The 25776-nt window shown below is 41.3% G+C and overlaps 1 protein-coding gene across 4 annotated transcripts in view; it reads right to left on the minus strand.

Moving 5' to 3' along the window:
• Positions 1-25776, minus strand: part of SYBU (syntabulin) — a 75661-nt gene that overhangs the window by 27082 nt on the left and 22803 nt on the right. For 3 of the 4 annotated variants that reach the window (XM_036338096.1, XM_036338095.1, XM_036338094.1), the window contains one exon: positions 19246-19443. In XM_036338096.1, the coding sequence (XP_036193989.1) occupies positions 19246-19443 (198 nt within the window). Of the gene's footprint in view, positions 1-5822; positions 5969-19245; positions 19444-25776 lie in introns of those variants that run through there. The other variant, XM_036338097.1, reaches the window with a different exon arrangement.

The following is a 25776-nucleotide window of genomic DNA, read 5'->3' on the forward strand; positions in this document are numbered from 1 at the left end:
GAGACATGGAAGGCCTGGTGGTGTCTGTTTTAATTCAGACACGTGTTCAAGGAGCTAACACGAGCATCGGGGATAATGAAGTCATACGAAAATGCTTCCAGGAGCAGGCCTGGCAGCACAACAGAGAATTCTGGATCAGGGGATGGGCTTGCAGGAAAACAGGTGCAAGGCAGGTGGAACAGCTCCCACCCTCCTGCCCTGGGACACCTGTTCAAGGCCCAGGGAGCCTAGCGCAGGCCCAGGGAGGTGCTGCTGTGGCCTTCGGACCTGGGTACCTGCTGGGGAGAGACAAGGAATTCTGCAAACCAGCTGAGCTCCCAGCACCAAGCGCCCGAATTTCACCTCCCACCATTGTTGATCAATTGAAAACTCTTCATATTCTCAAGCTTCTGAACACAATGTTTCTGAATGTCCCCTGTGAGCGTTGGCTGGGAATTCTTGTGTGGTTTGTAGCATGTGAAAAGAATGGCGCACACCCATGGTTAGATTGTGCTCTGCACACACATTATGCCCCGAGTTCCCATGGACTTATTAAGGGAATGTTCCCCAGGATCTCAACTCGAAGTGGCATCTGGCACGGAGCCCTGCTTCCCAGGCCAACCCTTTGCTTGTCCAGCTGCTCTCCCCACCCCCCAAACAAGTTAACTTTTAAGTCCAAGTGCACTCAGTGTTCTCTCCACCTTCCAATGTTCTCTGAAAAGCCACAATAGAACGGAAAAGCAAAGCAGACCATGACCAAAAAAAAAAAAAAAAAAAATTAAGGCCGCTCTCTTTAGGAGCACTGGACGGGTTGCATGGCAGTGAAATGGAGAGAAGTCGAAATGGTAGTTTGGAAATATCCCCAAACAATGAAATAGCACCTGGCTGCTTTCTGTAGCCTACACCTATAGGCACCCCGACAAGATGAAACTAACAAGGCTCAAAGTGAGCAAATCCACTGAAGGTGAATTCCAATATCGCCTTAGCATGTAGAATCATGTAGAATCTCAAAAATATCTTCTAGGCTCTCGGGCATACCCATTAATTCACAAACGTCTAGCGCACACCTATTAAGTTTTAGGCACCGTGCTAATTATGGAAAACACAAGGCAAAGACAACACAGCTCCACGTTTAAATTTTACATTGTGTTCCCACTTATTTTTAGTGACACATAACCTAAGGTTGTAAAATGATGTTTAAGTGCAAAGAAATGATACAACGCACATTTCAATACAGTGGTCACCTCTGGGGGGGGGGGGGGCAGGGGCGAGGTGGGGCAGAGGGGAGATCGAGAATAGGATCTGGGCGAATCCACAGACAGGTGGTAATTCTTAGAGTGGAAGGTGGGGCACAGTGTTTGCTTTATTATACAGCATAGTTTACATATATAATCATTTTTGTGCGCATATATATATATATATATATATATATTTTTTTTTTTTAAGAAATAAGAGGAACATCAAAAACTAGTTTTAAAGAAAAGATTATAAAAGGAGAGCAAGAGAGAGGAGGGGAGGGAGAGAGAAAGAGGGCACGCATGATCCATGTCCTAGAGGGGCTCACATTCTAGTAGAGAAAAGTCATCCAAAAGGGAATTTTTAAATATAACATGGCAGCCATAAAAAAATAATTTTGAAAGCTCTAAGGGCATAGCACTTAAGTTAACAGCAATGGCATGCTAAGTTGAGATCCCCAAGTGTCTTTTCACTTAAAAACCTGGTTTTACCCTTTTTAAGTGTTGACACAGCATTACTTCCTCTGGATGGCTTCCCAGACCCCCGGATCTGGGTTCCACGGTCCTCATCTGTGCATGCGTCGGACCCTGCAGGTGCCACAGAAACATACCACACAGGGACAGGGAGCCCCTGGTGTACTGTGGCGTGGCTCACTGCCAGGCACAAGATATTTGGTGAAAAAACAAATGAGTAGCATGACTGGGTTCAGTTCTATTAAATCAGGGGTCCTCAAACTACGGCCCACGGGCCACATGCAAATACAAATTTGTATTTGTTCCCATTTTGTTTTTTTACTTCAAAATAAGATATGTGCAGTGTGCATAGGAATTTGTTCATAGTTGTTTTTTTTTTTAACTATAGTCCGGCCCTCCAACAGTCTGAGGGACAGTGAACTGGCCCCCTGTTTAAAAAGTTTGAGGACCCCTGTATTAAATGATGGCTGAGACTTCGGAGAAAAGGGAGGAGATGCTAAGTTGGAGAATCCCATCCAAAACTCAAGAATGCCCCAGCTTAGCACAGAGGAACCTCTTTTCCGTCCCTGGTCGGCTGGGCTTGGCAGGACACCAGACGACAGGGCACCGCCTGCAGGCCCTAAACCTTGCTCTGTATGCACTAGCGCTGCTCAGCCCGTGGCTTCCCTTCTTCCTTCCCTTCTTCCACCAACCAGGAGGGTAAAGCATTGGATGTCGGGCAGTAACCCAGTATCAGGTTCAGGCACAGCCTCTCAAGAACAGTCAGGCCCGCCAGTCGCCTTGGCAGAGAAATCAGATCTTGCTGGCAGAGCCTGCCTATCTCAGCCATGGGGATGAGGACAAGAAGCCAAAGACTCGGGAAGATCCAGTTTCTCTGAATAACGCTGCCACCACCCAAGACAAGGGGCCCCCTTCCCTTCGAAGCTGCCATGAGTGAACACCCTCTGATGACAAGGAACTTGGCAAACAGATCGGTTAACCGAGAGCTCGAGAGGATATGCCCCACAGCCCAGGACAACAGCACTCTGCAGCCAACAAACACGTGACAAACGGGCACCATCAGACCATGTGCCTGTATGACAGCAGCGGTGAAAAGGAAGTGGGGCTTGATTTTGGCCAAAGATCTGTAGAGTACAGATAAAAGGTCCCCATGGCAGTGGGATATTGCTAAGAATTTAACGTTGACCTTGAAACAAGGCTAAATTTATTCTAAGTACATTATCTGAGTGATATTGCATTTGAAATCATGTTTAGCGAAATATATTTAGTATTTATGGACATACATTGATCACAAGTTCCCAGCCTCTAGAGACCTCATTTTATTTATTTATTTATTTATATTTTTTATTAAATTTATTAGGGTGACATCCTATATAATAAAAGCCTAATATGCAAATTGTCCCCTCGACTGGGAGTTCAACTGGGAGTTCAACCAGGGGACAGAGCTGGCAGCCGCTAGGGACCCTACCTGTGCATGAATTTCGTGCACTGGGCCTCTAGTTAGTTAATAAAATTCTATAGGTTTCAGGTGTATAATTCTAAAATACATCATCTGTATATTGTACTGGGTGTGCACCATCCCAAGTCAAATCTCCTTCCATCAGCATTTACCCTCCTTCCCCCTCTTCTATCTCCTCCCACTTCCTTATCCCTAATAATAAAGATCTTGCTTTAAATCACATCCTACAAATGTCCTTCCTGTTTCCATTCAAGCGAGTTGGTATAATCCTTGCTGCACATGCCCCATTCTTGCCAGGGCAAGCAGATGGAAGCAAGAGAATATGCCAGAAAGAAGAAATGGGAGATGAAAATGACATGGAAATAAAAATAAAGCTGCAAAATATAATCTGGGTCGACTCTTCATGCGTTTGAAAGTCAGCTCCAGCAAGCTCTGCACATATGGCGTTAGTTTTATACTTTTCTTGGCTCAGATGTCACATAGGATTAGTGCAAAAGGAAAAAATCCCAGCATGGGGCCCATTTTTATACAGATTAATCAATCATTTCCCATCTCTTCCTCTCACAGCATTCCCCAAACTTCAACTTAATGAAACTGCTCTCTTTTCAAAGTATGTCATTACTGCATGTGGAACGGAAATCCTTTCAGGAAAGGAAGGAAGCTTAAAGTTTGAACCCAGATTTTTAATTGCCACATTTTTAATTTGTTATAAGTATTACCTGACGTATGGTATGTGGCCTAGTCTTTTTTATCTTGCATATCCATTGTGGTGTCCTACCTATCTATTGTGTTATGGCAGCAAAATTAATTGGCAAACCTTCATTCTGTAAGTGCACAGTGACTTAGCAACATCATATAGCCACACATTTGAAAAGAGAAAACTAATTGTATGGCTCACATTTTGTTACCTACATTTTCATGGACATCGAATGCCATCATTTCCATCAGGATGCTAAGCACTTAGTTAGAAGGTTCCGAGTAAGTATTTGATAGGAAATTTGATAGGCTGAATGGAACCAAACCAAAAAACTGTTCAAGCTATTAGGGACAGTCTCCCTTGACTACAAGGCATTGTAAAATGATAACACATATAGTAATCATAATACAATAGCAGCTAATACTTATTGTATACCATGTGCCCTTAAGTCATTGAATTTTCTTTTTTTTGAGTCATTGAATTTTCAAAGTAGCTTTTGTCATAGGTACCATCATTATTCCACTCTATAGGTGAGGAAACAGTTTTAGAGAGGAGTTCAGGTATTTTGAGGTTGAAAAAAAGTCCTTACCTATGTGGGTTTTCAGAGAGAGAGAGAGAGAGAGAGAGAGAGAGAGAGAGAGAGAGAGAGACATACTGAGAAAGGGAAATGGGGCTGTGTAAATACTAACGAGGTGAAAAACTTTGGGTTAAATGTCATCCACGTGGTGTCCATGTCTCCAAAACCATGGTATCTACAGAGTTTACCATGTACCCTTGTTCATCTGCTGGATGGAAATTATGTCTATAAAATATTAAGGCAAGGCAATGACCTAAAACTTGACCCCAATGACAAAGTCGGAGCCAGAGCAGTCGTCAATCAGTACAAACCGGGTGGTAGCTTTTCACCATTTTAGGCAATTAAAATTGAGCCATGACCAACAGTTGGAAAAAATGACGTCACACTGGTTGCTCTTTGCCTAAATGGTCATGAGTACAGAAAATAAAAGAAATTTACAACCTCGCACAATACTCTTTTATAGGATCAAAATAAATCTATCTTATACCAAGAGTATTTGGTTTGCTTTTTGTTTAGTGCTGCCAGATGCCAGCTATCTACTGTGGACGTCTAAAAATCTAAATTTTACACAATATTAAAGTTATTGAACTGGAGTTGGGGTTACCATGGGTATAGTCTTCCTGCTGCTTCTACTAATTAGTTTTAACACCACAGGCATTAATCACTTGCCCAGCAGAGGAGAATCACTTTAAGATGACTCATGTGTTTTACAACATTGAAAACCCAACCCTTTCAGCTCTTAAAATGTACAGTAAAGAGGAAGTGTTAGATCAAACCAGTTAATAAAAGGAAAACTCTTCCACATCCCAGTTCCATGGACACGAAGAGTTTCAGAATTTCTACTGGATGCCACATGGGAAAAGTAAGTTAAAACTTCAGAGAGATGTGCTCTGAATAATTTCCACGGTGAACTGGCTGTCATGGTCACACAAGCAGGCTCTCTCTTGATAATACATACATCGCGCGTCAGCCTACACCGAGGCCCACTGCAAACTCTGTGCAGTGCCAATTAGCATTAATTGTGGCTGTGTTCATCCACTCCCCGCACACCACTGGGCAAGGCCAGGCTCTGCATTTACAAATTCAGAGGCAGGCAAGACTCAGGATTAGAAGAGCGTGCTAAAATGTAAGCATTCGTGGTCACTGGTCTTTTTCTGGCTTCAAATCATACAAACAGACCCACCTATGACAAGGGCTATTGAGAACAATATACGTGTGTATTTTTAATAGTTTATAGCAATAGACTCTGCATTCAGAATCTGTGAAAGGCAGAGGTGAACATTTGTTTTTAGACTATGATTTTAGCCTCCCCCAACTAACTTTACACACACACATACACAAAGAGCATATCCTCTGTGATCCCAATATAATTATTTACTTACTGTGACTAATGCTACTTACTTAAAAGGTAAGCTCCGTAGACTTTCATGGCAAACACTGCCTCTGCAAACAGCCTTCCACCACAGGCTGGGTGTGTCTTGTGCAGAAATACAGTGTGTGCAGCTCATCTCTTAGTGGAGTACAGTCTCAGAGTAGGGTATCCATGGAGACCGAGCCTCCTACATGTGCAGGGCAAGGAAGTTACTCTGCTGGGCACCATAGCAACAGGAGGCAGAGGGAATGCCAGCCAATCAGGGAAGAGCACGGGAGCTTCTCCCTGGTGACTGCAGCATTTCAAATGAAACCATCGCCTCATGAATGGACACAAAGCATTTAAAGAAATACCAGATTGTCAAAGAGAAGTGAATGCCTACACAAGTCAAGGCTAAGCCTTTAACAATGTTGGAGCACGACATTTAGAGTCATGGTACCATGATTATATCCCAGTGGGCAAGGGAGAAATTACATCCAAACCCCACACATTCCTAAATTTAACGGCAAGCTGGCGAGGCTTTGAGGCAAAGGCTTGGTGTACTCCATGCATTCCAGCTATTTAAATATGCAAGGCACTTCCCAGTGCTGCCGGGAGAGAGGAGCAGGAAAGGCCCACTGTGCCAACGGGAGAACAGGATTGAGGGCCCTCTGCAATAACTGTCGGCATATTCCTTCCAAATAGGTTGCTTAGACTAAACACATTTATTAAGCTTCCACCAAAGTTCTCCATTTTATCAGAATAAATCGTAAGGAGGCATTCCTGACAAAATAGGGCTGATGCAGACAAGATGGTGAGTGGACATTCAAATGCCTTCAAGATGTGCTATTTGGAAACGTGCCTCATCTTCTCATTTTTATAACAGTAATGACAGTGATCATTTGTTGAGCACATACTGTATACTGGGCAAATATGGTCTCTACAAACCCAGCTTCTTGCCAAATGCTGACACTGAGTTTTGCAAAACATGCAGGATATGATGAATATAGTCTTGCTATATACCAAACAGATTGTGATTCTCACAGCAACCTGAGAAGGCTAAGTATTCATGATTCGTCCATATTATAAAGAAAAAAAAATGTTTCTTTTGTTACAAAAGAAACCCTTCCACCCATGAACTCCTCTTGCCCTGCTCTCTGCGGGTGACCTGGTCCACCCTATTCCATGTCTAAATAGAAGGTGAGGTACCCTCCACCCACAACTACCTCCCAGAAAAGAAATCCCTTTGTGTTAGTGTCTGTCCAAAGCCTCTTATTATAGAGGTCTCTCTATAATTACCTTCTTTGAACAAAAAATCTCCATTTGGAAAAGACTCATCAATCTGAACTGACCTCCATCAGGGCTAACCTGGGCTGCCTTCGGAGGTCCACTGCCAGGATTGTTTAATATGAAGGGGGGCAAGAAACTGAAAGACAGATTTTTAATTATTCCTGTGGTACAACTCCTCCAGCCTTTTAAAGATTACTCAAATAACAATTCAGTCAATGGCGAAGTTGGAGGGATCACAAAAACTCATATCCCTTGCTAACTGTACGGCTTTGGGTACCAAGGATAATCAGATACAGAGGAAACAGCAAAACCCACTGTCTCCAAGCTATACATGGATGCTGTGACAACCTGCCTCTTGTCCTCCAATGCCCCTCTCCATGCCCCCCTTCTTCCATAATAATAGGTGACTAAGATGTCCTGGGATATAATTAAAAATGACATATTTCACTTCCGCATCCTGGGTGAGGGGTCCTTTCCCCGCTTCCTTCTGCCTAGCCGATGACAGTCAACGACACAGCTGCCTACCAGCCTGGGTTACCCAAATACCTAGGTGCTGTTTCACAGGAGACCAATGAGCTTCGTGTACTTTTAACATCTGTATTTTGTGTGGGCCTCTTTTTACAGTCACTGAACTCATGTCCTCACAGGACTTATCTTGAAAATAGGCACCAGACAATGGATTCAGAACTGCTGTATGTCAAACAAACTGATCAGAAGTGAAGATGACTTGCTCTGGCAAAGATGAAATCACGTTTTTTTAATTTACTATGATGAACAAAGTCAATGTTTTAAAATTAATAATAGAGTATAAATACATTCAACTAAAGTAACAAATAAAAAAACCACCGGACGTTGACTATTTCTTCCATATCTCTAAGGCTTACTCGAGTGAGCGAATAAATGGAACATTTTTTAATCTCATTAGGAAAATGGGGGACCTTATATTCTGTCACATACATTGTATTCATATACAGGATTGGGGAAGGGTAGGCCTACAGCCGTGAGAACACAATACATGGAATTTATTCTTGTATTATCATTTATTCATTATTGTAATATTTCCATGCAAATGACGGTAAACGTACTTTTGCCTCACCCTGTAGCCTCCTTTCTAAGCCATCTAAATTTAGTGTACTTGCTTCCAGTTTCATCTCTTCATAAGCGAAGCTCCAGAGTAGCCAGAAGCATCCAAAACATACTAGAACTTAAATTGTGTCTCTCTTCTTAAAACCCTCCAATGGCTTCCCATCACTCTAACAATACAGACCTCACCTGCTACCACCCTTTGCTTTCTTACTCACTGTCCCAACCTCCGCCACCCCCCCCCCCAACTCTCCCTGCCCCCTCCAAACTCTCCCTACCTGTGAAGGATTATGGCTAAATTCTCAGCTCCAAGATCATCTCCCCAGACACTTCTGTGCCCCATCCCCAGTCACTGTCATCATAGCATTGCCTCGTTTTACTTGTCACTATCTGAACTCATCTGGCTTGTCTGCTTGTGTGTCAGCCATCTCTCCGTGTTAAAGGCAGCTCATGAGAACAGTCATCTTGTCTGTTTTTTCAGTCCTCTACTCTTAACGCCTGGGACAATGGTGTCAGCACAGAGTGAATGCTTAATACATATTTGTTGAATGAATGAATGCCAGCCAGTCAATGTATAGCTGGGATTCAAACGTAGCTTTAGCAGAAATCTTATATGTGGCGAAGTAAGAGGTTTATATTTCCTTTAGAAATAGAAAGTCTTCCTTAGACTCTTACATGGTGAGCTCCTTCCCGCAATGCCACAAACATTCTAGTAGACTCTGCATCTTAGAACATAAGGCCACTGTCGCCAGGTTCCTGAGCGTGACCGCATTTAACCACAACTTGCATCCACGTAGCTTACTGCCGCACCTTGGCTGCTATCAGGTACAGGCTTAGCTGGTGGAAGACTTGAACTCACTGACTTTCCCAAATGAAGATACTGTATTTTTCAACACATCACTTTTTGTCAATAACCCTACAGTACACGAAAATGCCCCACAACAAATTACACCGACAAAGAAGACCGAGGGATCAGGGTAACTATCCTTCTGGCTCCTTACCTGTCAGGGAAAGGGCACGGTTTGCTCACACATACGGCCTGGGAATTCTCTCTGTCTGGGTTCTGGGTACCTCAGCCCTCCTCCCGCCCCTGAATGATGTGGAATGGCTCCAGCTGTTGCCGGGTATTTCACCATCCCTTGTTGGATCTCCTTAACTAGGTCTCTGCCTTTACATGCAGACGGCCTCTTCAATAAACTCTCCTCCTCACTAAGGAGCAAGATCAGATTTCTGCATGATTTACAGCTCTGGGTTTGTGAGTCTGTATGTGAAAGAAGTTTCCAGGTTTATTTCTCTTGCCAGCAGTGGGTGTGTGGTCTGCTGGAGTGTCTGCTCTGTATGACAGGCTATAGTGCTTCGTTCTCTATACGTTACTGCACGTAGTAAGCGCTTGGCCGGCGCCCAAATCAGTGGCTAGATTCTAGAACATTGTACATGCAATAAATCCTAGTGAGCCAGGATTTGGATGGCAGGCACCTTTGGGGAGAAGAGGATTATAACTGACGAATTCTGAGGGAAAAACCACTAGCGGACCATTTGGCAGCATTACATCGACCGGGGGCGTCATCAAAAGCACAGACGGGAGAGGCATGAGAGTAAATATGTAACCCCGCCATAAACATAAACACGACGTCCACTCATCACAGTTCAGCTTGGTTTTACTGCTCTGGTCTCTGCTGGAAAGAAGCGACAGACGTTATAATCGTCCACCACAGAACAGTCTCTGCTATATTCAGAGTGAAAGAAAGTTCCAGAGGTCCATTTCAGTATCAATGCAAAGCTCTTGTTTAAGCTGAGAAGGTCTAATGATCTTTGTTTACGTGATAGGCAGGCAGCACATAAACATTTTGACAAGTAGAGTGAGGACCAGTTCACAATTGCGTGGAAAACACTGAAGACCTTAACATCTCTTTGATGTTCACATCCTCATGGTTTATTGTACTAATCTGCATCCAAATAGCCTTATGAGTTCAACTTCCTGTATGTCATTGAAGTTACACTAATGTTCATTGATTTGTTATCAGCAACAGCCAGCAGAATCTACATATAGACTATCAGCGAATTTATAAAAATTAATAAGACTTTTTTTTTAGGGCTATACAAACATTAGAGAAAAATAATTTCTATCTTATATCAACACATCTTTTTCGATTATCACACTCCTCTACTGCAATTAAAATCAATCCTTTGAAAGCAGATCTTACAACCAGTGCAGTGGTTAGGAGTTAGGAGCAAACTTATTCTGTTTAAAATCCATTTACAAGCTGTGTGACCTCGGGTGAGTTACTTAACCTCTCTGTGCCTCCTTTTCCTCATTCGTAAAATAGGAGATAATGATTTCCCTTTTTAGCACTGACATTAAGGTAAAATGAGTAGAGTGCTCAGATTTTAGCCTGGGACAGTCAGTGCTCAATAAATATTAGCTAAAAAATGTTTAAAATCCAAATTTCAGTGTTATCCAAGCTCACAATTACGTGTCCTCACAGATATTTTCTTAAGTCTCCAGAATAGGTGACAGTCGTTATTTGAGGCTGGGCCGAGATACTGCAACCCCTTTGTAACTATAAGCTATTAGAAAAATAACGCCTTGGCAAGAGTGCTGAAAGTTTCCTATAACCAAAATCTTCTCTTTTTGGCACTAAAAGTCTAGTTTTTTCTACTCTACGAAAATATTTCTCTTAAGATCTTTTTCTGCCCCAAACACATTATTTTCTGCCAATTCCACCACTGCAATGACTCAGTCTGTTTCTAGAACATTAATTACTGCACTAAGTGCCATAAAGCATTTAAACATTTAAATGCTTTTTAGTGGCCTTTTGTCTGCTCTTTCGTATTTTCCCATCTCTTTCCTCATCGGCAATGTACCAGCTGTCAAACTGTACTCTCGTCAGTGTCCTATAGCAACCATTCCTCCAGATTTACGTAAACGGGAATAACACGCCATGCTAGACTTTTGTTTCAAATAAACATTAAGTTCGGTGTAAGAGAGTTTTAAGGGTTTCCTTGGAAATAAAGTGCATTGCATTTGTGACCTATCTATTTTAAGACTACACATGACCATTATTACTGAGAAGCTACTTGTGCCAGGTCCAACGCCGGGCACTTTACATTCCATCGTCTATTTAGTCTTCACAACAACCCATTGTACAGATGCTAACCATTAAGTTTCAAGACTAAAACTAGCAGCTGAAGTGCACACTCGATTTGAACCTAGCATGCTGGACTTGAGAATCTGGTAGTTAGAAAGCACCCCCTTCTCCCCTCCCCACCCCCCAAGGTAGGACAAGTTAGGTCACCTGGGGAGAAGCCCTGTTAACGCTAAGCTCCCAACTCTCTAGGCAGCGCAAGTTATTATAAGAATGGCCTCCCCAGGTAAGCTGTCCGGCTCTCATTTCACAGAACTCTCTTTGAAGTGAAAGCGATGCTGGTGATAAGCGCAGGGACGTCTGCAGGCTGTGGGCTGTGTGTGAAAGGACGTCTCTCTCCTAAGGGAAGCAGTGTTGATTGGTCCCTAACCTAGTTGGTGCCCTTCTGAGTTTCCTAGCAAATGCCCCCGAATGTGGAAAACAGCTCTTTTAAAGGAACCAATCCTCTGTTATTGTCGCGAAGTTATTATGGTTCATCTGGCCAGGTTTCCAATTTCAGTGGCCTGGGTGCCATCTGATAAGGGAATACTAACGTGGTCTGAATGCTGATAAAATATGGTGGGGTGGCATCTTTCAAATGCAGATCTCAACGTTTCAGTTTCTTTTTTTTTTTTTTTTTTTTTTTTTTTTTTTTATTAGTTAAGGTATTACAAATGTGTCCTCATCCCCCCCATTAACCCCCAACCTCCCCCACACACACACTCATGCTCCCATCCCCCCTGTTGTCCATGTTCATTGGTATGGCTTATATACATGTATACAAGTCCTTCGGTTGATCTCTTCCCCTTACCCCCGCCCTCCCCTACTTTCCTTCTGGGGATTGATAGCCTGATTGCTGTTTCTCAGTCTTTGAGTCTGTCCCTTTTCATCAGTCTATGTTGTTCTAAGTGTGGATTTCTTTACAATCAAAGTGGCCCCGACTATTTGCTCTTTACCTGTCCTCTTAATTGCAGGTGCTGGGGGTTTTTTCCTTTCACATTTTCTTTTTTTCTTCTTGATTTCAGAGGGGAAGGGAGAGGGAAGGAGAGGGCGAAAAACATCAATGATGACATAGAATCATTGATCAGCTGCGTCCTGCATGCCCCCTCTCCCCCCCCGCCCCAACCCTCGCCCCGCACTGGGGATCGAGTCTGCAACCCAGGCACATGCCCTGACCAGGAATCGAACCATGACCTCCTGGTTCGTAGGTCGATGATCAACCACTGAGCACGCCAGCCGGCACACATTTTCTGATTATTCGTTTAACTTGTGTCGTCATTGTTTCCTTTGCTCAGGAGAAAGGATTCAGGACTTGTATTTGTAAAACATTGGCACTGAGTCTTTTTCTTCCAGGGTAAGATACAGTGCTCCCCGAGCAGTAAATCAACATAAACGGAGGCCCAGGAATGCCGCTTGATGTACTAGTGGTAACCCAACTAAAGCCTTTCCTTTCTGAGTAAAAAAAATCTCTTCAGGAAAACTGCAAACTAAATATAGGAGGAGCACCTGGGCCGAGGAATGTTCCAGCCCCGAGTCTCCCACAAGTTCCCAGCTGGGATACCTTCACCCTTCACTCCTTTCCTCCTGCTCTGTGCTGCAGGCCCGGCGTAGGACACAGTGTTCTCCCTGAGGTCATGAGCTCCCTAAGACCAGGCTGACACTGAGGCCATGGCTGCCACATCTTCCCGATGCCCCCCCCCCCCCCCCCCAGTAAACAGGACTCCTCGCACACAGTGTGCGCCCCATTCTCAGTGAAGGATGTACTGGACGCCTCCTGTACTGCAGGCACCCTCTTAAGCTCCGGAGAGTCCATGTCAACCTCTGTTACACTGACTTGTAGGCAAAAGGAACACATCAAGCCACGATCCAACTGGACTGTAGGGATGTTTCCTTTTGCCCTTTGGTGGCAATTTTCCATGAAATCCGCACAGGCACTGAGAGAAGCCAGAATAACAGAAGGCTCGCTGCCTCTAAGAAGTTCCAGGAGTCGTGCCTGGCGGAGAGCAGGGCTCCCATGCTGCATGTGCCACCGTGCCCTGTTGGGAAGGGGCAGGCTTTGCAGCTCACCTTCCTGAGCCCTTCCTGGCGGCCTGTACCTATTTTCCTTTTCCTTCTGCATCAGGTACAGTCAGCATTATCAGCTCGCTGGTAATGACCAAAGGGGCATTTCAATAACTCCTTTCTGAGGTGCACAGCAGTTTGCCAGGATCTAGAACAACCAACCTAAAATTAAATGGGCTCCTGTTCTTTATTGTTCAAGGGCCATGAGCCTCCGTCTAAGAGACACTAATTGCTTGCTATTTTAATAAAATGGTATTGGTTCTAATGAGACGGTTTATTTTTAAAAAGTAGAGCGTGTACCAAGATCGGTTTGGGCTGAGGAGAGACGGCCACTTGGGGCTAGGGAGGAGGGGGGACATTTTAACCTGAGAACTCTGTCTTCTGGTGGTTAACAGATTAGGTCTCTGTGCTTTATAAATGTGGGAGTCATCCAGGGGCCTCATTTTCAGGATTTCCTCTCTTCATATGTATGTGACTGACAGGTTTATTCTGCTGAAAGTTCAGAGAACTATAGGCCAAGGCGCAGATTTTTCTAAATACAAAAAGAGCTTACTGTACAGAACTGGGTCCCATTCAAATGCTCAAACAATGTTTTCCGGGATCGCTTTAGGCATTTTAGGCAACTAAAAAGTAAGCTTTAACCTCTGAGCTTGGTTAAACGCAAATAAAAAATATATTTGCACAAGGTCCTTACCTGCTTAGGTGATAGGTATACCTATGAGTAATGAAGTTAGAAGCAGTTGACAAAAGTGGTGTGTCAGGCTCTGCCTCTGAGAGGCAAGGGTCATAACTAGGATTCATAAATCCTAATAAAGGAGATCTATGAAATCTCAGAAATAGTATGCAATATTCTGTGCTTATAGGTTTTCTTCTGGAGTATGGGTCCATGACCTTCATAATTCTCAAAAGACAACTGTCCTTCCTCCCTCTCTTCCTCTCTCTCTCTCTCCCCCCCCTCCTCCTTCCTCTTTCCCTCCCTCCCTTACTTTTTTTTGTGTCTGCATTTTCTTCATAAAGACCTAAGGCCTTAACATTCTCAGCAAGACAAGTGGCTGATCCTTAGCAAGTGAGTTAGTTACCTTCTGCAGGATCAGGAAGTTGCTGGTGTGAATTCTGTGTGCACACTTAGAGTTTTAAGTCTTATATTAACATCACTATTCTTTATTATGATTATTAAAACAAGGAAGGTCAATGGAAATCGTAACTCCTATTTAAACTTAGTTTGTTCTTTTTGCACCACACCTGTCTTGTGTTTCACTGTTTCCTTGTACTGTTACCACTGTAAAATGATTTTAGAATGAGTGGTGGATATTTGGGGAAGTAATTTGGGGTGGATAGCAAAAACGAAATAATCTCAGGTTGCATTCCAATCCTACGTTACTTTCACAATGAAATCTACCTTTTCTTTGCAATCCATGAGGCTGACATTCATTCCAGCATCATTTTATCTTCTCAATCCCAGAGGCCACCTTTGCTGCATTTGAGGTCAACAAATGTTGACCGAGCCCCCAATATATACCGGCCCTGTGCACTAGGAGAACTGAAAGAGGATGACAGAGCGTCTACTCTTAAACTTACATCCCATGTGTTATGAAAAGACACTCATCACCATTATCCATCAGGGAAATGTAAATTTAAAGGCACAATAAGATACAATTCCCACTCACTAGAATGGCTATCATAAAAAAAGGTAAGCAATAACAATTGTTAACAAGGACGGATGTGGAGAAATCAGAGCCCCCACACATTGCTGGTGGGGATGTAAAATGGCACAGCCATTTTGGAAAAACAGTTTGGCAGTTCCTCAAAGAGTTAAACATAAAGTTACCACATGTGTCAACAATTTTACTCCTAGCTATATATCCAAGAGAAATAAATTCATGTCCATACAAAAACCCGTACCTGAATGTTCATAACATATTCTTCCTAATAGACAAAAAGCAGAAACAACCCAAATGTCCAGCCACTGTGAATGGAGAAACAAGATGTGTATATCACAACACCAAGGCAGGAGATTAGTAACTGGGGAACCTGGAGGTAGTACTGGTGAGAGGGTACCTGGGGACTCTGTATTCTCCACTCAATTTTTCTATAAACCAAAAGTTCCTTAAAAAAAAAAGTCTATTTAATAATGTGTCTTATCAACATAATAGAATGTTATTGATCCGAACCCATGCTATATTGATGAACCTTGAAAACATTATGCTAAACAAAAGAAGCCAAACACCAAAGGCCTCATATTGCATGACTCCATTTACATGCGCTGCCCAGAGCAGGCTGACCCATAGAGAGAGAGACTAGGTAAGTGGTTGCCAGGGACAGGGGTGGAAAGGGAGTGTGTAAGTGACTGCTCGTGTGCACGGGGTTGCTTTTGGGGGTGATAAAAATGTTCAGGAATTAGATAGTGGTGATGTTGCACAATGTTTTGAATACACTAAAACCCACTGAGTTGTGCACTTCAAAGGTGTGGATTTTATGGCATGTGAATTGTATCTCAATATTAAGAGGACAACTGAGCTGGAGGAGGGAGGGAAGCAGGTCTTGTCCTTGGGTCCTGAGGGGAAGCCGAGTTTTGCCACCCAAAATATGCCTTTTGGGGAAATTAGTTTAAGCTGGTTATTTTTAAGAACCAGAAGAGTCAAGAAGAGCCTTTGACTTCCCCGCCCTCTCACCTGCCTAAAGGAATTTGGATGGAAGAACCTGCTTTTTCAGGAAGCTATCACCTTAGTATAATATAAACTAAGTGTGGCAGACAGGGAGAAAGCTGCAAAGTCTGGTTGTTAGACTCCCATCTGTGCCCCATTGTTTTTGGGTGGCCTGGCAAAAATTTGTTTAACAAATATTTGCTCTTTTTCATACCTGTGAATTGCTTACTTCCCTTTTGAAGTCCTCTTTTTTGTCCAGAAGTGCATAAAAGCCTCAACTGCCTGATTTTTCCAGGAGTCCCATATTCTTAGGGAACCCCCGTTTGTACATTTGTAAAAGGATTGGTTATTTTCTCCTGTTAATCCAGCGGTTCTCAACCTGTGGGTCGCGGCCCCTTTGGGGGTCGAACAACTCTTTCACAGGGGTCACCTAAGACCATCGGAAAACACATATATATTTACATATTGTTTACAGTAGCAAAATTACAGTTATGAAGTAGCAATGAAAACAATTTTATGGTTGGGGGGTCACCACAACATGAGGAACTGTATTAAAGGGTCGTGGCATTAGGAAGGTTGAGAACCACTGTGTTAATCTGTCTCAGGTCAATTTGATTATTAGACCAGCCAGAAGCACTTAGAAGAGTAGAAGAAAAATTATTTTTCCTCCCACACAGTCTACAAGGTAATGGTTTTATTTCTTGTCTATAATTAACATGACATTCTTTACCTCACTGCCTCTGTCCTAAGTATTGAGGACACCCAACACTCTTTTTACCATATCCATCCTTCTTTTTCATATGCTGTCTTCCCCACTGTGTATCATTCCTTTTCTTTTTTATATGATTCAAAAGCAATAGATTATTAACAAATTCATCACGACTAACATTTATCAGGAGCCTAGAAAATAGGGGACTTCTTTTTCACACAGTTTAAGTTTTGCCCTGAGATTAAGTGACGTTCTCTTTGGTTGACTAAACGCAAGATGAAGAATAATCCATTAAGATATGCTGTGCACATCAATTATTCAGGAAGAACAAAAGTTGACAGAGATGGAAGAGGATGCCAGACCTTCCAATGGAAAAGGACAACTGCCAAGCTTTGCCTCCATTGGAATAAAGCTGTCTATAGCTCCTTGCACAGTAATGTCATCACCAAACAAAAATTAGAAGACAAATGTAAGGAATGAGGACTCATGTAGGCTATTAATCTGTCTTTTCAGGCTCATAAATATGTATAGGATAACTGTGAATGTTAAAGAAAATAATGCAATATAGATGTTGTCTCATAATGCCAATGCTCATGTCCTTTTACTGTAAGGTTAAAACTTCAGTTCTACTGAAACTATATTTGCTCACTTAGTGTATATATTTCTGAGATATAAAACATTTATTTATATATTGCAAATTCTGAAAATTGACCTTTTCTAATATTCATGGTATTTCATCCAATACAATAATGATCTCTATTTCATTGAATAGTTTTTAATATTTTGTAATGCTTGAATATGTATATTTTCATATACATAACTGGTGTATCAGTTAATAATGTGGATTTTTTTCAATAGATGGAGTTATACATATGTTGATATAAGTGCGATTTGATATGTATGCTATTTTGTTGTATTGACAACAAGCTTCAAAACTTCATATGCCAAATTTTCTGAAGATGTTAACATCATAGGTATCTTTACACTTAAAAATGTCAAATTTCGTGCCAAAAAAAAGAGCATTTGTGGGAAGTTTTAATTCATTACTTTATTTGGAAGAAAAGTGCTATTAGAAGTTATCATATACTTTGGAAAGCTTATGGTGAACATGCTCCATCTCAAGATACTTGTGAACGCTGGTTTAAACACTTTAAAAGTGATGATTACGATGTGAAAGACAAAGAACGTCCAGGTCAACTGAACAAGTTTGAAGATCAACAATTACAAGCATTATAGGATGAAGATGTGTGTCAAACTCAACAACAACTTGCAAAAGGATTAAATGTTGCTCAGCAAACAATTTCCGATCGTTTACAAGCAATGGCAAAGATTTTAAAGGAAGGAAAATGGGTGCCACATCAACTGAAAGATAGACAAATGGAAAACCGAAAAGTCATCAATAAAATGTTGTTTCAACGGCACAAAATAAAGTTCTTTTGCATTGAATTGTGACTGGCGATGAAAAGTGGATTTATTTTGAGAATCCCCAAAATGCACAAAATCATGGGTTGACCCAGGTCAACCATCAACATCGACTGCAAGGCCAAATCGCTTCGGAAAGAAGACAATGCTCTGCATTTGATGGGATCAGGAAGGTGTGGTGTATTATGAGCTTCTAAAACCAGGTGAAACCGTTAATACTCATTGCTACCGACAACAAATAATCAATTTGAACCATGCTTTGATCATAACATGAACAGAATGGGCCAGAAGACACAGCAAAGTAATTTTGCTTCATGATGACACACCATCACACACTTCAAAACCAGGTAAAGACACGTTAAAAGATCTTGCCTGGGAAGTATTAACCCACCCACCATATTCACCAGACCTTGCTCCTTCAGATTACCACTTGTTCCGATCGATGGCACATGCACTTTCTGAGCAGCAATTCAAAACATATGAAGAAGTGGAAAATTGGGTCTCTGAATGGTTTGCCTCAAAACAAGAAAAGTTCTATTGGGACGGTATCCACAAATTACCTGAAAGATGGCGGAAATGTGTAGCTAGCGATGGACATTACTTTGAATAAAGCACTTGTGATGTTTCTCTTGAAAGTATCATGTTTGATTGCAAAATCCGCATTAGTAAGCAGTACAACTGGTACATATAACATCATATTCATATTTCAATCTTTAAAAGCAAATAAAATAACTAGGTTTGCAAGTATGCTCAGCCCTAAAGATCTGCATCAAGATAACCTCTTCTTTTCATAACTTGTGGGCACTTTAGATGGTACCAAGTAACTTCTTAATATAATTTATGTTGGGATTAATTATTGAGTTTAAATGTCTACTAGATCATCCAGGCTACATTTCTTCAACGTTGCTCCATCTTCTGTGTCTTTATAATGTACTCCTATCACCATAATGACTCAATTTTTAACAACTAGTGCAGAAATATTCCACTCTTTGTCCCACATCCTTTTTGACAACAGAGGTTTCTGGGTTCTGGGTACAGCATTAATGTTCCCTGTCTTGACATAGAGGTGTTTCATTTCAAGTGTGAAATCACTGCAGTCATACCACACTGATAACAAGATGAGTATAAGTGCATTTACCTGGCTTTACAAGGCCTGACTTGGGTTCCTTCTTATATCGAGCTGACTGGACGCTTCCCTCGCCAACCATTCCAACTGTGCATTTCTTCCTGGTAAAGTCTTCATCACTTCCAGGGCGAAAGCCAACAGGACTGTTTCCAGCATCCGAGGGCGTCTTCACAGGAGACACGGACTGGCTACTAGGACAGCCAGTGTCATCTGGAAGACAGGAACCAGCAAGTGTTCAGTGAGGAGGAGGAAATCAATGGTGGCCGAGAGAAACATACAGTGAGCCATGCACATAAGTGCGCACGCGCGTGCACGCACACACACACTCACACACACAAACATACACTTTGCTTATCAAGCCCCAGGCTAATGCCTGTAAATGATTCTCCTTTTATTTTCCATATTTTGGTCAATCATTTTAACAGAATATATCAATGATCAAACCAAAAAACTTATATGCATAACCCATGGACACAGACAATAGTGTAATAAAGGCCTTAGGGGGAGATGGGTGTGATGGAGGGGGTCAATGGGGAATTGGACATTTGTAATAGTTTCAACAATAAAGATAAATTAAAAAAATAAAAAATATTAATAATCAAAAAACATATTTTAAGGCAATACCTTATAAGCTTTTTGGATCACAAGTATTTCTGTAATATTCATGCTCTCAAAGCCTAAAGGTTTGTCTCTTAACACATTAGGTAATCTACTTTTGGGTCATAACTGTCCATGGATTTTTGATGGGGTTAAGTAATAATTCAGCACAGGAACCTGGATCATTAATGGGAAAGCTTCAGAGTTGTCTGTGTTAGAAAAAAAAGTTACTTGAATATTATTGACCACACCCAGTTTTTGATCGCTAACTTGGCCCATCATTTGGTTAACAGAGTGAGAGATAAGAGAGCTGGCATTGTGAGTTCAAGGAAGCAGAGAGAAGTGGTCCTGTTTTGTTATTATGTATATCCAAAAGTCTTGCTGTCTGGGGTAAATAGGTAAAATGAATTTTGATACTCAAAACATTCTCTTAACTTCCAAGTTACAGATTATCACTGTCATTATTATAAATTAATATGCATGATGGGAAGTGACCTGTGTAGATGCTTATTCAGCAAACAGGAAAGTTGTACTGCTGACTCCTGTAAGTGCTTTCCACACTTATTAAATATTTATGATGGTTGGTTAATTCAGGTATACTTTGATGAGGAGAACTTTATGGGAATTTAATGCAAATCAATATTACTTAAAAGTATGTCCACTCAAACTAATCAATCAGTGGTAATTTTCATTACTAAATATATCTTTGTTATACAAACATTTTGATGCCAGAGTTACCTTAGTAACTAGTTAGACAAAAAAAAGAAGACATTTAGTAAAACTTTTAGAAGTATTATACTTTTATGAGTATTAAAAGAACTAAAAATAATTTGCCATCTATAAAAATCTATCTTAAAACTCCATAGCTTGACTGAAGACAGAAATAGAACTAAGCCTGAATAAAATATACCAATTGTCTGAATTTAGAATCCATCTAAAAAGAACTGCCATTGCTTCATTTTTGGCCTTCATTTAAGTTTTTATTATGAAATAGCCTAGTTCCTGGAATAAGTGAACATGGTTCTGGTAAAATGATTTATTTCTCCTAATATCCTTTTTTTTAAACTTTTGGACATAGTGTACAGAGGACCTCAATAGTCTACTTCTGGAAGTGAATGGTGCTTAGTGCATTGCCTGTGCCTACTGCCTTTGCTGCTCTTTTCAATGTGCTATGTTCTTCCTGAATTCCTGAATTAGAGTGATGAGAACCCCTCTTGGCTGCTCCTGCGCAGCTATTTCATGGCTTCTTATCCCTGCCTTTCTCTTACGTTTGCCAGTCCCATGTTTCACCCCAAAGAAATCCGAGCTCCTTCTCTAAAGGTGCAAAGACATTACCAGACAGATTCCAGCGCTTTGACAAGGCTCCACAGGTCTGCACATAGCCTCAGGAGAGTCTCTCCTGGCTTCCTACCCCAAAGCAGATCAACCCAAAAGAATGCGGCCTAATCATTCAAAATTACCCATTGCCTTTAAAGTCTTTTCTTTATGAGTCGGTTCCATAAAATACTTCTTTAGAAAGAGAGATGGCCCAAATAAATAAAGATCCATGCTTCAGATTTTCTACCCTAAAAAGTAATGTTTTTCTCGGAAACTCTTAGACTCAAAGTGACACTATTAAACAATTCCTGGTGTTGAGAAACTATCAAAAGTATGCTTTAAATAAACAGAAAGCATATGTGTCCTGTTTGGTTCTATTATCATTATGGTTAAAGTTAAGTAAGAATATGTTTGTACCATGTCTTCAGTGCTAGTAATTTCAAGGATTAAGTGCTTGGGTCTTATTAAAAATTGGAAACTGAAATTATTTAGAATGATAACAATTTAGGGAAGGCTATAACAATTTTTCATTTTCCACTTGGAGTGTGTGCCTTACCTTTCACTAACATGTATAGCCAGTATCTTCAGAGACAGGTATTGAGAATAAAATTTTTAGTATTTTTTAATTGATTTTAGAGAGAGGGGAAAGGAAAGGCAGGGAGGGAGGGAGGGAGGGGAAAGAGAGAGAGAGAGAGAGAGAGAGAGAGAGAGAGAGAGAAACAAACATCAATCAGCTGCCTCCTGAATGCACCCCAACTGGGGATTGAACCTGAAAGCTGGGTATGTGCCCTGACTGGATATGGAACCAGCGACCTTTTGGTGGATGGGACAATACTCAATCAACTGAGCCACACCCACCAGGGCTACCTAAATAAAATTTTAACTTCAGTTACCTAATACATCATTTGAATCACTACATAAACTAGTGTTGACCCAGCAGCTCTTACCTGTCTAATATTGTGCTTCGTATTAAACAGGAAACCATAGGAATACAAGACATGGCCTTTCATTGGTTAAACAAATATACCAGTATATCAAGCCTCAGCACTGCACCAGCCCACAGGCATTACGCCCAGTCCCATTCCGATGGCGCGTATAAATAAACCCAAAGAAGTTGGGTCCATGGCACTTACAATGCAAGTGATATTTCCTATACACTGGCAAGCCTATTAAGGCAAATTCATAGCCATGAAAATCTGTGAGCTAGAGAAGCTGGGACATTTGCCTGTTTTGTCTAGTGGGACCCACACTAACAAAGGAATCTGGCTTTGCAAAGGGCAGGGCCATAAATTTTCCTACCCCGGAGAGCACACTTCAAGTTATGCAAAGTAAGGCCAAAGCCAGGGCCAGAGAACTTCCCATACAGGAGGGCTATCTCATCACCAGTGACACCTGAAGTATTTTCCTCCACGCAGCACTGAAGGAGTGGTTATTTTTTCAACGTCATGTTTAAGGCCCCTTTTCCACTCTCCCCCTTCCCTCTTCTTTCTCCTACTCCTTTTTAAATTCCTGGTCACAGTTGGAAGCAGATCACCAGTCCAGATAGAGATAATTCTCCTTTCCAAAAGTCTATGTAAAATATTCTTCATTCACATTTACTCTGAGAATAGTGCAGACACGTTGATGTTCTCTGGCTGCTCATGCCTAATCTCCCACGAGCCAAGCTGCCTGTGGATCAAGCGCATATTGAAGAGATTTATTTATTGAACTGGCTTCGGGTAAACCCTTTGCCTGTGCCTTGTTTCCTGCTGCCACCTTGATTCCTGAATTTGTCCTGTAGAATCCAGAGATTTAGAAACGTAACATTTACAATGATAGCTTTTGTTAGCTAGGTTAGTATAAAAAAATTATCAGTGAAAGGTAGTTCTACGTCTACGATGATTCCATGAGCAAACTGTCTCTGGGCAGGAAACGGCAGAAATCCTGAATGATCTACCCCAAAAGCGTAAGTTGTTCCAAATTTCCAGAAGCGTGCCAGAGAAAAGTGAGAGCATTTTAGTCTGGTTTTGGCACCAGGGAAGCTTTGCTCCAAGGACTTTAGGAAGAAGGCGTAGAAGGCTGTCTGCAGTGGAGAGGGAGGAGTTTTTCTTTTAAAACACATAGAGGCACGTGTGCACACATCCACTCACACACCAGCTCTTACACTATTGAGTTTTTACACTTCTTTCTCTATTATTCATGGTAGGAGTGACTCTACCACACACACACACACACACACACACACACACACACACACACACCAGAACCATGTTCCATGCTTTATACAATGTGTGATACATTTAAAAATATAGGATGATTTCTTCATGGGGTCAACATTTAAAATCCCACTAACAAGAGCCACTGGTGAAACTCAGGTAAAAGTGCCCCTCATCAAGGCCACATCTAAATGACCACTAACTACAGTGAAGGAGACACATTTACTAGTACATGTTTTCCTTGATGTACATTACAGAATAAGTTATTTTGCTGTTGTTGCCCTTGTTTATTTGCTTTGAACATGTCAATATGCAGGTCTGAGAACAGTAGAAAGAATATTCCCAGATCCAGGAACTCCCAGAAGTTGAGGCCTAACTAAAGTGTTGTAGGAGATATACCTACTGACTAGTTTCCAAATTATTGTTAAAGGGAAAAAATATAAGGTCTACAAAGACAGATGGGAAGGCCAGGCACCTCTCATAGGTGGAATCTAACGAACAAAATAAACTGATGAACAAAATAGATCCAGAGACATAGAAACATGGAACAGACTGATGAATCTCAAAGGGAATTGGGGGCGGGAGATTAAACAAAGAACTTATGTGCCTATATGCATAACCTATGCACACAGACAATAGTATGGTGAAGGCCTGGTGATGGGGGATGGGCACGGGGGGATGGGTATGGGGTGGAGGGAGTCAAAGAGAGGAAAAAAGGGGACATTTGTAATACTTTCAACAACAAAGAGAATATTTAAAAATTGTTTATCTATTTTTCCTCTTTGCATACATTACAGCTCTTTGAAAATATGGGAGATAATTAATAATCGTATAATTACTCCACTTACAGTTCTGAAAAAGGTGTGCATAAGTATCTTTTAAAATAATTTCAATTTTATTTTAAATGCAGTAGAAGAACTTATTAGTAAAGAAAATCTATTGGGGTTTTTAAAATTTTAACTTAATATTTTTATTATAAAAGTAATAATTCTCATTGTGAAAATCTGGAGTGCAGAAAAGTGCAAAATGCTAAAGAAAAAAATAGTATTTTCCTATAACTGTACTAGCAACAAAAAATATTTAACAATTTGGCATATTTCTTATTAATCTTTTCTTAAATACATATGGTTGTATCTGGTTGCTTGCTTGTTGTTTTGCTAAAATTTCAACATATATTACAGACAGTTTTATTACTCTGCTGCTGACCATTTCTCCCTGGAATTTGTTAGCCTAGAAAGAAAGCTATTAACAACTAACAGGAGCCAACACAAAGGGGTCCCAGTTGGCCAAAGATGGAATAATTTGGGCATGAAAAAGAATAATAAATGCTACCAACTGATAACCATTGAATATTTTTAAAAATCTGATTCACAGTCGTACAGAAAAGCAAAACTAGAGAGAAAAAATATCCTGTTTCACTCACAAGAATCCCAACCTACTGGAAATCATGGGAGGTGACCCAGGGACCATGCTATATGTTGAAATTTGTTAACTGATTTTAGGAGAGAGAGAGAGAGAGAGAGAGAGAGAGAGAGAGAGAGAGAGAGAGAGAGAGATTAGAAACATCAATTGAGTGCCTCCCATACTAGACTGACCTGGGATTGAACCCACAACCTAGGTATGTACCCAGCCAGAGAATCGAACCTGAAACCTTTTGTTGTATGGGACAATATCATCTGTGCACCCAGTCAGGGCTATTTTGTAATTACGTCTAATTAAATTACCTGGGCTACAAACATAATCGATACAGTAGAGGGATTAGTACCCACTAAGTGTTCTGAGTGTCACCAACAACAGAGTAGGACAATAGACAGACGTCATGCACCTTCTGATGGGATGGGAGGTGAAGCCCACAGCACGCCCCACGAAGTATTCTCACCACCAAAAATTTCCCCTGAATCTATTCAACTTTCAAAGCTAATGCCCACCTTATAAAATACATGGAGAAGGAAGTAATGAGTTAAGTCAGGGCTTGGTGAACTGTACGTATATAGCCTGCAGGCCGATCCTAGTTCGCTGTCTGCGTGTGTGTACAGAATATCCCTGAAACACAGCCATGCCCAATCCTTCACACGTTTACTCTGGCTTCCACGCTCACCATGGCAGAGCTGAACAACTGTGACAGAGATCGTCTGGCCAGCAAAGGTGGAAACAGGTACTCTCTGGTCCTTTACAGAAAAAGCCTGCGGGCCTCTGGGTTAAATGATGCCATGAGGAAGCAAACAGACACTTCTGAGACAATCGGGGCCATTTCCATGTTCTCCATCATCAAGGAATTATGGTAAGTGCGTTAGCAGTGAAGATGGCACTATGATTATGTAAGAAATTGCCCATTTTTTTAAAATAAATGCATGCTGATATATGTAGGTAGACATAAGATGACATGATGTCTGGAGTTTTGCTTTAAAATGCTTCAGCAAAGTAAAAAAGAAAA

The sequence above is a fragment of the Myotis myotis genome, unplaced genomic scaffold (genome assembly GCF_014108235.1).
Source record: "Myotis myotis isolate mMyoMyo1 unplaced genomic scaffold, mMyoMyo1.p scaffold_m19_p_16, whole genome shotgun sequence".
NCBI lineage: Eukaryota > Metazoa > Chordata > Mammalia > Chiroptera > Vespertilionidae > Myotis > Myotis myotis.